At 36.9% G+C, this 13,321-nt stretch overlaps 1 protein-coding gene across 1 annotated transcript; it reads left to right on the plus strand.

Moving 5' to 3' along the window:
- The first annotated feature begins 9,671 nt into the window (after nt 1–9,671).
- Nucleotides 9,672–13,073, plus strand: rps3a (ribosomal protein S3A). The gene is made up of 6 exons (XM_015373662.1): nt 9,672–9,812; nt 10,363–10,466; nt 11,144–11,331; nt 12,271–12,479; nt 12,586–12,695; nt 12,903–13,073. The coding sequence occupies exons 1-6, from the start codon at nt 9,751–9,753 to the stop codon at nt 13,028–13,030; spliced, it is 801 nt and encodes a 266-aa protein (XP_015229148.1). The 5' UTR covers nt 9,672–9,750; the 3' UTR covers nt 13,031–13,073.
- Nucleotides 13,074–13,321: the final 248 nt, after the last annotated feature.

Raw genomic sequence — 13,321 nt, forward strand, 5'->3', positions numbered from 1 at the left:
AAGATTGTATTACTTCTTGAACTCCTTGGTAACTTATATTCAAAGGTAAGTGGCCGGAGAGGGAATGTTGGGGGCCGGTATGATTAAAGGAGGGCCAGCCCTCGCATGCTGAAAGTAGGACCGACCCACCTGGCAAATGCCCGATATCACACATTTCCAGTCCAGGGCTGGAGGCCAGGCAATAATCAATGTAGACTGAGGGGTGGCCAAAAGTGGATCGGCACCAGAACCTCAGGGTCAATCTGCACTTTTCCAACAGGAAAATTAACGAGCGCAACATCCATATTTTCAAAATAAAGACTAACAACGCATATATTTAAACATCCATGGTGTCTAAATTAAAGGTATAGTGGATAAAATTCTTTCAGGTTTGAGTTCTGGGGCAAACATCTGTTCCATTGTCATTACTTACCTACTTTTATCAATAATCATTCGGCATAAAATTGATTTTTACATGTACTAATATCTACATGAATTGATTATTTTATAATTTTTTTTTATATTTATTTATGATTTCACTGAAGACACCTAGATGACTTGCAGAGACACATTATTTTCTCTTTTTCCAATTTTAACTAAAAATCTAGTTCTGAAAAGAGCATTAATTCTGTATTTATCATCTTTAATGTTAGCATATTGATGAGCATAATTAACCACAGGGTGTTTGTTGTGAAGTAATTAGTAATATATGAAAAATGAAAATGTTTTGAATATTCCACTTTTCGAATATTCCGAATATTACTGCTGCCACCGTCTGTATTAGAGGGAAAAATTGGTAGAGGTGGCCAATGATTGGCAAAGGGTGGCCATGACCACCCCTGGCCCCCCATCTAGCTTCGCCCCTGCATTTAAACATAGCTTGCACAAGGAGAAATTACTTCCCCCTCAGGAGCGGTCAACAGAGGGAGCGGGTAACCTGCACCTCTCCACTTTGCGGGTCTTTTCAGATAATCCTCTGCAATACCTTTAATGTTAATTGGGCGCTATTGAGTAAATACATTTTACCCTTTCAACTTAAGGTTTTCTTATTTTAAAAACTTCTTGACTTGTTTAACGATACCATGCAATGGAAAAAAACAAAAAGCAGATTAAACCATGTCTAAATAATACTACAAAATAAACAATTTAGAAGAAAAAAATAAATGCACCATAAAAACGGCCTGGGCTGGTACAAACAAAATGGAGGCAATCTTTGATTTAAATGGAGAGTAGGTCCACTTTATTTTCTCTAGGACTGTAACTATTACCAAAGTCAAATGTGGAATTATATATTAAGATATATTTATACATTTTTACTGTTAAATACTTTATTTATATGCCCTAAGAAAGGCGTGCGATATGGCTAGAAAATGTATATCAATGCAAGACATTCATCGTTCGTATCAATTCTTGTTGATTAGTATTTTGTTTTATCTGTATGAAATAAGGACCAGGGAAAAAAGAAAAACGAAAGGTAACTTTAGACCTATTTAAAGGTGACCTCTAAAAGGAGGTTAGCTCCACTGCTAGCCATATTTAGCCTGGTCCTGAGAGGTTGATAGGTTAATCCCTTTTCTATGCAAGAATGTTGTGCATTTCTGGTTATAGAGTTCAGAGAAATTATACAGCAAAAAATATTAGCTGATATATTTTCTATTGATATTGAAGAGGTGTTTATCAAAATATATATAATTTTATTGTTTTATTGCCCAGGCTCAATAAAGGTATCGGACAGTTCAATAGTTTCGGGTTTACAAGACATGGACTTTGACTGTAGTCAGGAGCCCCCACTCACATATCTAGGACACCTGCCACATGACTTTTGTTACCAGCACTGTCGAATAAGGTCAATGTTAAAAAATAGCTAGAATAAAGTATATTTTCCTGAGTGATTTAATTCATCATTTGATTGTGATAAACAAAAACAAAAATTGTAACTTAATCCATCATTCTGTGATTGATTCAAAAAATGCTCTTCTTCTCTGAGAGATAATGTGAAAACCATACAGTAGCAGCACTTCTAGAAAAGTAAATCCCTGAACTCAAGATCCCTGAAAAACATGCACAATAAAATCTTTAACATCCTGGAACTTTTTTGATACAAACCATCAGGTCTCCTCTAGAAATTATACATTTTTGTGAATGTTTTTAACTAGATGATCATGATCCCAAAAGTATGGCTAAATCAACACAGATGGTTCATCCAACACATCCAAAACCAGATTTTTTTTTCAGGGCAAACTCAGTTCTCAGATCAAAATCCTATAGAAAACCTATTAGATGAGAGAAGGAGAAGAAGCCCTCCAGAAGATCAGGGTAAAAAAGGGAATTATGCTCCTACCCTGTGTTAATAAGTAAAAGATATTTGTTCATTGTCAAATTTTTCCCCAAATTGTGTCAAAAATAATTTCAAGACTTTTTATAAAAGCAAACAAATAAATATATTGTATAAATATGTGTGGGTTTTCTTATTTTCACACAGTATAAAAAAAGTTGTGATTAGTTTTTAATTATTGCATATTAAAATGCCTGAAATGAGGTACTATGTTAAAAGAGAACAAAAAGCATTGCTGCATTGTTTTAATAAATATGAAGAAACTGAAAGGTTGTTTTTTTTTTCACAGCACATTGAGAAACGTCTCCATCCTGAGGCACTTCGGACCAGACATTAATGCGAACTGATAGCTCTGCTTTGCTTGCCTTTTCATATCACCTCCATCACCATAACCCATTACATGCAAGACATTTAGCGTTGAATAGATTAGAGGTCCCCCTTTTTTCATCACACTCCGTGACTGCATCATGACATGATCCTAATCAAGCAGAGTCTAAACCATGAAAATAAATGCTCTCAATCTATCTTCCTCTGTGTCAGTCTACACTGCTGACTTCACCCTGCAGTGGGGATGGAAAGCTAGAAGCGTTTCCACAGCGCCAGCTGATGTCACTGTTCCCACTGACCTCCCTGTACAGTATAACCGTTCCCTTAGGGACTTTGGGAAACCATGGGAGCCAGCAGCGACACCGATGGGAGAGAAGCGTCATCTTTGATTTAATGTTCTGAAATCAGCCCAATTGCTCACTGGGTTGAAAGGCAGATATTATGAAAGACATATTTCTAAGCTTTCAATGGCCTTCAAAGCTTATTATTACTGTGTTTAGTTGTATTATTCTTTTGGTTAGGAACAAAACTATATGCTTGTAGATTTAGTGCTTCCTGATTAAAAAAAAAAAAAAAACTATACCTATCACTACCGATCATTATAAAAACTTAAAAAGTTAACTAGAGCAGAGTTATACAGATATATCAGTATAGTCATTGATGTGACCTAGGAGGCTACATCCCAGCAAAAACAAACCAGAATTCAATGATTACATCTTGTTAGGAAGGGTTGGACACTGTTTTTTTGTTTGTTGTTTTTATTGGTTTCTTCTTTCAGAAGCAGATGATTGCTTTGCAACGCAGATTCAACTTTTCAGGGTGATGTGTTTTACGTTTCCAGACATGGCACATTACTTTGCCGGTGATGCAGTAGCCAGCAGCAGACTGAGACACTGGGGTCATAAAGTGATTGCCTTGGGTAGTGTTAGCACTCAGGTAGACTGTGGCCAATACAAAACATGAAGCCTGTTTGAATTGTAGCCTAGTGTGCTGTTTTCAATGGACAGCATTGGCACCTTGTAGGGTCCACTGCTGTCATAGCTCATCTGCCTTCAGGTTATTTCTGTTGGGAATTCAAAGATTGGATGCAGCAAACCTTAATTTTAACAAATTGTTACTTCAATTATTGTTGGTTCTTCTTTTAATGTATCTTATTTCAATTTATTTTTGACAACTGAAAAAGGGTATTTTGGTCCCAATAACTGTAGCTTAATGGATATTTTCTCTTCTTGAACCATTCTCTGCTAACCAAAGCGGTAATTGTGCATGAACATTTCTGATACTCTAACCACTCATTTTTGAACCAAAATCCATGCTGCAAATTCACAACTTTGGTTCTTGTTTTAAACTTCAACAGCTTACTTTCAATGCATTTTATTTGAAAAAGCTGACCATATACTGTTAAACTGTTTTCTTCCTAAGATTACCTGGTAGGTAACATGCTGTTTTAAAAGAGAAGTGAGTCAGATCAAGTTAAATAGCATTTTTTACTTAAAGAAATGTAATGAAAAGAAGAAATATGGAGATTTGAAATATTAAGTGATGGGTAACCAGGAATGAATCTAAGGTATCCTCTTTGAATAGATTTATGTATAATCTTTTTTACTTTATAGCCATAAGCGCTATATTTTTGGAACTTTTTACACATTTCTCATTTATTCACTTTTATATAGAATTTAATAGTTTTAAAATACTTTAAAAAAATACCATAGGAGATAAGTAAAGTGTTATTTAACTATACCTTAATCTTCATTTTTGTATATATGTATACTTCATGGGTGTTATTTGGCAGCTGAGAACCTTTTCCTAACAGTATTATTACCAGTGTTGCAATAACCATATGGGTGGAGACAGTTAACACGCTTGTTTGACCTGTTAGTGTAAGGAGACAAGTTACACCTGTTTAAAGCTGCTTATATTATTACATTAACTGTCATATTGGTAACATTTACTCTTAGCTGCTGTAAGAAAAAAAGCACACCAAATTTCTTCACCAAAATTTAAAATTGTGACTTAAATTACATACATCTATTGATTATTTAGATGTCAAAGCCTTGAAAAATAACAGCCTCACAATTTTCTCCGTTTATTGTCAAATGGTTAATTTATTGTAAAAAGCCAATTAAACCAATATCTGCACACTTTATATTTATCTTTATATTAAAAGAGAATTTTGATTGTTTTATTTTCCCATAGTCTAATAGGATTAATACTTGAAGGTAATTCTGGTTTAATTAACTGAAAAAAGTTTTAAACTGACAATGAACACATTAATGTAAACCCTATTGTGTTTAAGTGTGCTAATTTTCATCACCTGTCTATAAAGGTTTTTGTATCAGAAATCAAGTAAAAAGGTAAATAAATTAGTTAACAATTAAATAAATTATGTAAGAAAATAATTAGATGAGTATTAAAATGACATTTATTACTTTTTTGTCATGTGAACAAGTCTTTCATGGGGGTAGGAGACGGGCTGTATGAACTTGACATGTCCCTCCCCACTTTCTGTATCTTTGCCCTATGTCCCCTTAACTTTTTTCAGCCTCTATAACGGTTTAATCCTTTATTTATATGCCATGTCATTATTTATATGCTGAATCAAAAAGCAAAGCTCTCGATTTACTGGTCGATCTATGTTCCTACCCTCATCTACGGCCATGAGCTCTGGGTCATGGCCGAAAGAATGAGATCACGGGTACAAGCAGCTGAAATGAGTTTTCTCCATAGTGTGTCTGGGCTCTCCCTTAGAAATAGGGTGAGGAGCTCAGTCATCTGGGGAGGACTCAGAGTAGAGCCAGTTCTCCTCCACATCGAGAGGAGCCAGTTGAGGTGGCTCGGGCATCTCATTGCCATGACAGTTTTTAAACTATAAGCATGCACACTGTTAATCTCTTGGATCAAAAATAAGCAAAGCAGCCAGAACAGACAAAGACAGAACATTTCAAAAGTTACTTTTTTGAACAGCCATTTAATTTCTGTGTAGAACTATTGCTCACTATGGCTTTCCACATTTTTAAAATAAACCTTTATTGTCACAACAGAAAGAGACAAATCTGGGAAAAAAGGAGCCAAAATCAGTGGATGATGATGATGCTGATGATGATGATGATGATGATGATGATGATGATGATGATGATGATGATGATGATGATGATGATGATGATGATGATGATGATGATTTCACATCATAACCTGTGACATGTTCACAGGTTGGAGAAAGTAATAGAAGATATTTATTTGCCAGCAGAAACTGAGCAGGTATCAAGACAAATAGGTTTTAATTGTATGGTAATAAGTGGTAGCCCAGGGAGAAGGCCATGTTTCAGGGCAAGGATCAGAATGGGCTACAGCACCGACACAGTCTGGTTCAACAGTGTCCCTGTGGGTCATATACACAAAGATAAATTGAACAAAGTACTGGATAGCAAAGAAATGGCTCAGCAAATAGTTACAGCTAATGATTACATAGGTGAGAGCAGTGTATTGTTATGTATACATGTTTTGCAAAATGTCTTTATTCCTGTACAGAATGTTGGAGATATTGGCCTATAACAGATACGTGTATATTTCATTTAGTTTTTAATTTACATTGTTCTTGCTGTGACACAAACGGTAGCATAACAGTTATACTATAGAGGACTGACAGCAAAAAGACCTGATTTCTATTTTTAGGTTTTGTTGTTTCTGCTTCTGGACATAAGAAATATAGAACTGATATTATTTGATATAGTTAATCCAGAGTTTACTAAAGCAAAATTTAGGCATGTTTATTTGTTAAATTAATTTCCGGGTAATATTTGACTTCTGCATGATTTGTGTTCTAAAAGGACGCAGGTGTAGGTCGTGCCCTTTTTATTTCTCTTGATTAATATTGCGCACCTGTTACATCTGAGAAAAAAAATGAACATTTCTTCATTAAATAAAGTTTGTGCGGCTGTGGAAATGATCAGTCATCCGGGCCATGGCAACCACAATGCAGGCTTAGTTCTGAGGCAACCGGACTGAAAGCGCTTCAACACCAAACCAGTAGCTTTTTTTTCAATTCTGTCGGCTCACACCAGAGCAATTGTAGTTAGAGATCTGATGTTTTTAAGCACCTGGAGGCCCATCCTCCTAAGCACAGTCCAAGTCAGACGCAAACACCCAACGCTGTTTTCCTGAGTCATTGGATTGTGTTGTTTTGTCTGAGTTTTGTGAACTTGTGTTTTCTCTGATGTAGAAGTCTGACACCATCTTTAAACAATGTCACTTTCTAGGTGACCACATTTGGCCTATTAACATGTCACCTTGTTACTTCTATCCCATATGACTAATATTTTGCTTACAGGAAGTTTTTTTTTTTTTTTACTAAACATCTCATGTTCAGGGTTGTAATTTGGGATTTAATGATCACACTGCTTACCATGTAGATGTCAGAGGGTTATTATGAGAGCACAGCCAGAGTTTGACAGCTAAAACGGCAGATACATTTAATTTAAATAACCAAAGTCAGTCCCCTTGGTGATTAAATGGTGCCTCATTGACAAAGTAGAGCTGAGATTAAAAGCCCCCTTTAGCCTCCCCCTTTACTTCTGACATGGTGATTACACACCTGAAGTCTACCCAGACTTTAGCCATTACTAATAAAAATGTTTCAGTGTCTGTTTTAATTGTGGTCAATGCAGAGAGAATTCAAAGTGTGGGTTCCTTAAAAGAGAAAAATGAATGTCTATTTTGGAACTTTATGGTCCCCACTTACAAATGCCCAGGTCAACTGTCTGAGAAAAGGTCCCGGTAATGAGGGCGGAAAACTATGGTGAGACGTCATCATTCCAACACTTAACCTTGACCTGATGATAACAAGAGATAACAGGCTTTAATACAGAGGGAAAGGACTGTCACATGATGTACAGTGCTACAATACGAAAAGTGTGCCAGAATCATTGCATCCATTTATAATAAACTAGATTCGTGTGATAAGTTGTTTCTGAGAAAACAAATGTTTCTTTATAATCTTCCTTTTTACCTCTAATTGATGTAGAAATGTATGTTTATACATTATCATCGGTACTTCTAATAACCTTTCATTAGTTTTCTTATTAAATAAATCAGAACAGGATATATACTGTATTAATTTCATGTTTTCAATTAAAACTTGAATCTAATTAATTATATGAATTCAATACATGTTTTGTTTCCTATTTTGTTCTTTCTAATAAACACTTAAAGTTGATTTGTTCAGCTGACAGTGATTGACATCCTCCACAAGGAAAGTGAAACACAAAAGATTAGGGGTGAGTATCGACATGGGTGTTGCGTCACGATACTTGGGTCACAACACAATAATACCAAGATACTGCAATATTATGTTAATATAGTCCATTTAAGAGTTTGGGGGATATGTACAAGGCATAAAGTGCAGCTGCAGTGAGAGAGCTTCAAGAACTATCACACAGTATTAAGGACATGGAGAACTGGAAGAATTGTGGGCCACACTGTCCTCACAAAGTGCCAATGACGATCTAATGAATATGCTGCAGAAAAAGAGTGACACACCAGCGTTTAAAATGCACATAAACTGAAGCAATCTATCAAAGGAAAAGTCTGGTCAGCAATGAATGATCAGTGGGTCATTATGTATACCTAAAAACTAATACGTTTGCAATGATTTTATGAATTTATTGTTAATCAGCAAAAAATATAAATCGATCACCGAGTCCGGGAGTGGCCTTTTTTGCCCAAATATAGTAACACCTCACTCCTGACATCTTCCAGCAGTGACGTCAAGGTGCGGTAAGCTGCTTTACAAGCAAAGTCAATGGGAACTTCTAGACATCTGCAATCAACAATAATTATTTAAGATTTTGAGAGGACTTCACCATTGAAATTAACAATAGCTATAGTTTAACTGGCAATACCAACATGCATGGCAGTTGGGTGTTGTAATACATCGAGTAAAGTGGGAAAAAATTTGTTATTTCACATTTCCAATTCATGATCAGCCATGGGTTCGTTGTTGGATTGCCAACTTAAAGAAGGAGGATTTGCCATCGAACTTCTGGCCAGAGAAAAAAACACGTCATTAATCTGTTACTCTCTGCTTCACATAATGCATTGGTTATCGTCATCATTGATAATGGCGCATTGCGACAAACACCAGATACAGCACTGTGACTTGCTCAACAGCCGATACCACACCGTGACGTCACAAACCGGTAGGTGACAGTAGTGCTCTTTGACAAACACGGATGTCTCTGGTAAAGCACATTCAATTGAGATTACTCTTAATTAAAAGCACTTGTCATTTATTGAAAAGTATATATTAATTTCATACTTGAAATACTTAAAGTACTCCTCAGCGTTGCAACTGGCTAGTCACCCCCATGTGACACAGTCACATTGATCCAGGTATTTAATAGAAAGGAGCTCTGAATCAGAATTGAGGTCATATTCAGTACTCTTGTCTTCATAGAAAGGTTAGCATTTCTGTAATAACAATCTTTATTTTTAAAGAAACTAATTACATTTTAAGTCCTGGTCATAAAATCGTCAAAAGTAATTCCTGTTTAAAAGGTTCATTGTCTGAAATGTTCAAAATCTTTGTTTTTTACCTATATTTATATACTTATTTGAGAAAGATCACAAAAAAAACTACGCAGGGCTGTTTAACTGTATTCCTATCAATGGCTGTATTTTTGTTATCATTTATTAGCTGCTTTTGTGTCCAGAATCACGTTATAATAAAATATATGCATATGTAAAAACTTTTATTTTGAAATTAAGCTTAATTTTTCTGCTTTGTGGGGATTTCAGATGACTAAACTACAAACAGAATGTATTTAAAAAGATTGGGCTTTTGAGTATTAGCAATTATAAGAATAAAATTTTTTTACTATTCTCATATTTGAGATTTGAATTAAGAATTTTTGGACAAATGATTAAAGATAAAGGGTTTTCTTAATACCAAGTACTGTTAAACAGTTAGCATTACAGTACAGCAAACCGCTAGAGGGAGCCAACTTAAATTTTCGAAACTCGCGAGAATTCACATCCCGCGACCTCATATTGTCATTCTCCTTAAATCTCGCGATGTTTCCGTGTTTCCTCCTCTTTCGCTCCCTGTAGCCAACATGGCAGTCGGCAAGAATAAGAGGCTGACCAAAAGCGGCAAAAAAGGTGCCAAAAAGAAGATGTAAGTTAAAAATCCTCTCATCTATGCAATAATTAAACCTTCATCTTTCTAATGTTTTATGTTTGGCATGATAAATGTGACGGATGAAGTTGATATTGGATGGATGGTTGAGGTGAGGACGCTGATCCTGTCGCAACCGGCCTCTATGCAGTTGGATGGAGTTCAGACACGTTCTCTAGCAATAATCATAAAGTGCTTTATCCATTTTTAATGGAAATCGTCGCGTTTTACTAGCACTACCCGTACAGGCGTTTCAGTTTAAAAAGAAGCTTAAGTGTTGTTTGTCCCTACAGTAGTCTGTGCTAAAGGCTGCTGTACGTGAGCTTGGATGTATTTAGAGAGTAGTTTAATACATACAAGGGTGGTTAAATCTAAACTATAGTGTTTTAGTGACTGAAATATCCCAATTGAGACGATTTTCTCCATTTAGAGTTGATTATTTCCTACTTGGGACAGTATTTTTTGCCAATGCTAAGCTAAATGGTGCATGCTAGCAGGTTAAAGCTACAGTGTTAGCCGGTTTTGTGATTCGTTGCTGTCTTTCTTTCAGTGTGGACCCTTTCTCTAAGAAAGACTGGTATGATGTTAAGGCACCGGCCATGTTCAACATCCGCAACATCGGAAAAACCTTGGTCACCAGGACTCAGGGAACCAGTAAGTCTGCATGCTGTGGAAATTCACCATTTATGTGGATCAGCGTGATGTGTAGCTCCCCACTTATTTACTCAAAGCAGGCCTTTTGTTATGAAGGTTAATAAAGAAATTAAAATGTTTCAGTTTTTACAGGTGGTATTAGGTGTTCTGGGTTGCCCCTCACTCTTGTCTTAATGTCTTGTAGGATACAGGTAATGAGTGTATTAATTGCTTATGTTAAAACGAGATAATAGCTTTACATGTATAAAAGAAATTATTGGGCATTATTAAAATTGGAGGCAAGGAGCCCAACTGCACTTTAAACAGTATAGATGGCACCAAATTTTTTTTTTTATAGTTGTACAACTTCGTGTCTATGGATTAAAATCCTGACTAAAAAGAAGTAATTGAGGCCAACAAAATGTTCTAAAATGAGTAAAGTGTACATATGCTGTTAAACTTTATTTATTTACTTAATTCTCTGATTTTATTTTGTAATTGGAGCCCCGGCCTGGGAGATGGGGGATATATTCACTGGGATATATCCCTGCCCAGTCACTTTTTGTATTTGTATTTTATTTTTTACATTCTCAAGGGTCTGTTAAATCCAGGTTATTCTTGTTACAAGCCTCTTGTAGAATAGTCCTGAAATTCAGACAGCGTTGGATCCTTCCTAATGTGTTTCTTCTATTTCCCAGGAATTGCCTCTGATGGTCTTAAGGGACGTGTGTTTGAGGTGAGCCTCGCTGACCTGCAGAATGACGAGGTGGCCTTCCGCAAGTTCAAGCTAATCACTGAGGATGTTCAGGGCAAGAACTGCCTCACCAACTTCCATGGCATGGATCTGACCCGTGACAAGATGTGCTCCATGGTCAAGAAGTGGCAGGTAATATTTGGCAGCTACTGGGATTTTTTTCTTCTTCACATCTCTATATGAAACAGTTTGACCGGTGCTCAATGCAGTGTTAAAGTTAGGAGACATAAAGGCACCTCTACAGTCATTCAGACACGGTTACACACCGATTATGTTGAGCTACACTGTAGTCGCAGCTGCTCCCACCAGGCCCTCTGACCTCCATCAGTAGGCAGTGCTCTGAAGTCATGCTTTTGTGCTCGGGGATGGCTAATATTAAACCTTTACAATTTATGCATTTGGATTTGGAGCTACTCTTTGCCATTTAAAGTTTGACTCTGCAAATGTGTTCTTTTTTTTGTATGTATTTTATATACTCTAATAATTCCAGAGGGAAATTACTTCTCTGCGTTTAACCCATTCCCTTGGGGAGCAGTGGGCTGCCATTGTGAGGTGCCCGGGGAGCAGTGTGGGCTTAAGGGTCTTGCTCAGGGACCCAGAGTGGGAGTAGGGGGTCGAGCTCACAACTTCAGGATTCAAAGCCCTATGCCCTAACCACTATCCCTTTTGACAGTATGATCACAAACGTTGCAAAAATTAATAATGGTGGTTCAAAATAAAAATCAGGTTGGTTTAGAATGGTTTAGATATTTCAGAGGAATGAATGTGATGATATACAGTATTTACAGATGTCAGTCACTGCTCAAATTTTCATATATCGATTTGGTCTGTTGGGGTTTGTGTGATATGTGAAGGTTGTCATGATCTGTTCTTTTGAATTTAGCCTAGTTCTGTTCTCATGGAAGGATTGGTGTATATTTTGTACCCAAATTGAAAGGCACATCATTAAAACTATGCAGGTTGTCTGACACCAGCATTGACTCTTATTCAGAAAAGTATGGCTTTATTTTGCATTGAGGTGTGACTAGAATCAGTTTGAGAAAATCGGCTAATGAAGCTGTTTCTACCCAGACCATGATTGAAGCCCATGTGGACGTGAAGACCACAGATGGATACCTTCTTCGTCTTTTCTGCGTGGGTTTCACAAAGAAGCGTACCAACCAGATCAGGAAGACCTCCTATGCTCAGCACCAGCAGGTCCGCCAGATTCGCAAGAAGATGATGGAGATCATGACTCGTGAGGTTCAGACGAACGACCTGAAGGAGGTGGTCAACAAGCTGTAAGTCAAACACTACTTGCGTGAAACAAAACCAATGATCAGAACTGAAGCCCTCAGAGGGGTTTGAGTTGTTTACATTTTAAGTCCTGTTTGTCTTGTCTTTCAGGATCCCTGACAGCGTTGGCAAGGATATCGAAAAGGCCTGCCAGTCCATCTACCCTCTACACGACGTCTATGTCCGCAAGGTCAAGATGCTTAAGAAGCCCAAGTTTGAATGTGAGTAAAAAAAGCCCTCTGAACTCTTGACCAGCCAGATAATTTATTTGGGAACACTTGATGACAAACTGTTTCGGTCCCATATGACTGCCTGATTACTGCATATTGAGATCAGCTGATGTTTCCAACACAAACATCAACCATCACAGCTTTTGGATATGTGGTTTCATTCAGTTTAAATGGTAAAAACTTTCTTCATTGTTGCAGTGGGCAAGCTGATGGAGCTCCACGGAGAAGGCGGTGCTGCCGGTGCTGCAAAGGCCTCTGGTGATGACACTGGTGCTAAGGTTGAGAGGGCTGATGGCTATGAGCCCCCAATCCAGGAGACTGTCTAAGAATATCTGAACAGATTTAATAAAAAATGTAAATGACCAACAATTTGCATCCTGGTTTGTGATTTTTTTTTATTTTTTTTTAGTAATTTGATTGTAGTTTTGCCTTAGAAATAATGAATTAGGCAAGGAAATGCAATCATTTTATACCGTACATTAAATTATGAGACTTGTTATTGTAGGAGCATGATTCTTAAATGTACTTAAGTCTGTCTACAGGTTGGGGGGTAAAGATTTGAATATTGTATCAGATCTATGATAGAAATGTGCTAAATCAACCGTTTCATATCGGCA

The sequence above is a fragment of the Cyprinodon variegatus genome, unplaced genomic scaffold (genome assembly GCF_000732505.1).
Source record: "Cyprinodon variegatus isolate N-32 unplaced genomic scaffold, C_variegatus-1.0 Scaffold90, whole genome shotgun sequence".
Classification (NCBI taxonomy): Eukaryota; Metazoa; Chordata; class Actinopteri; order Cyprinodontiformes; family Cyprinodontidae; genus Cyprinodon; species Cyprinodon variegatus.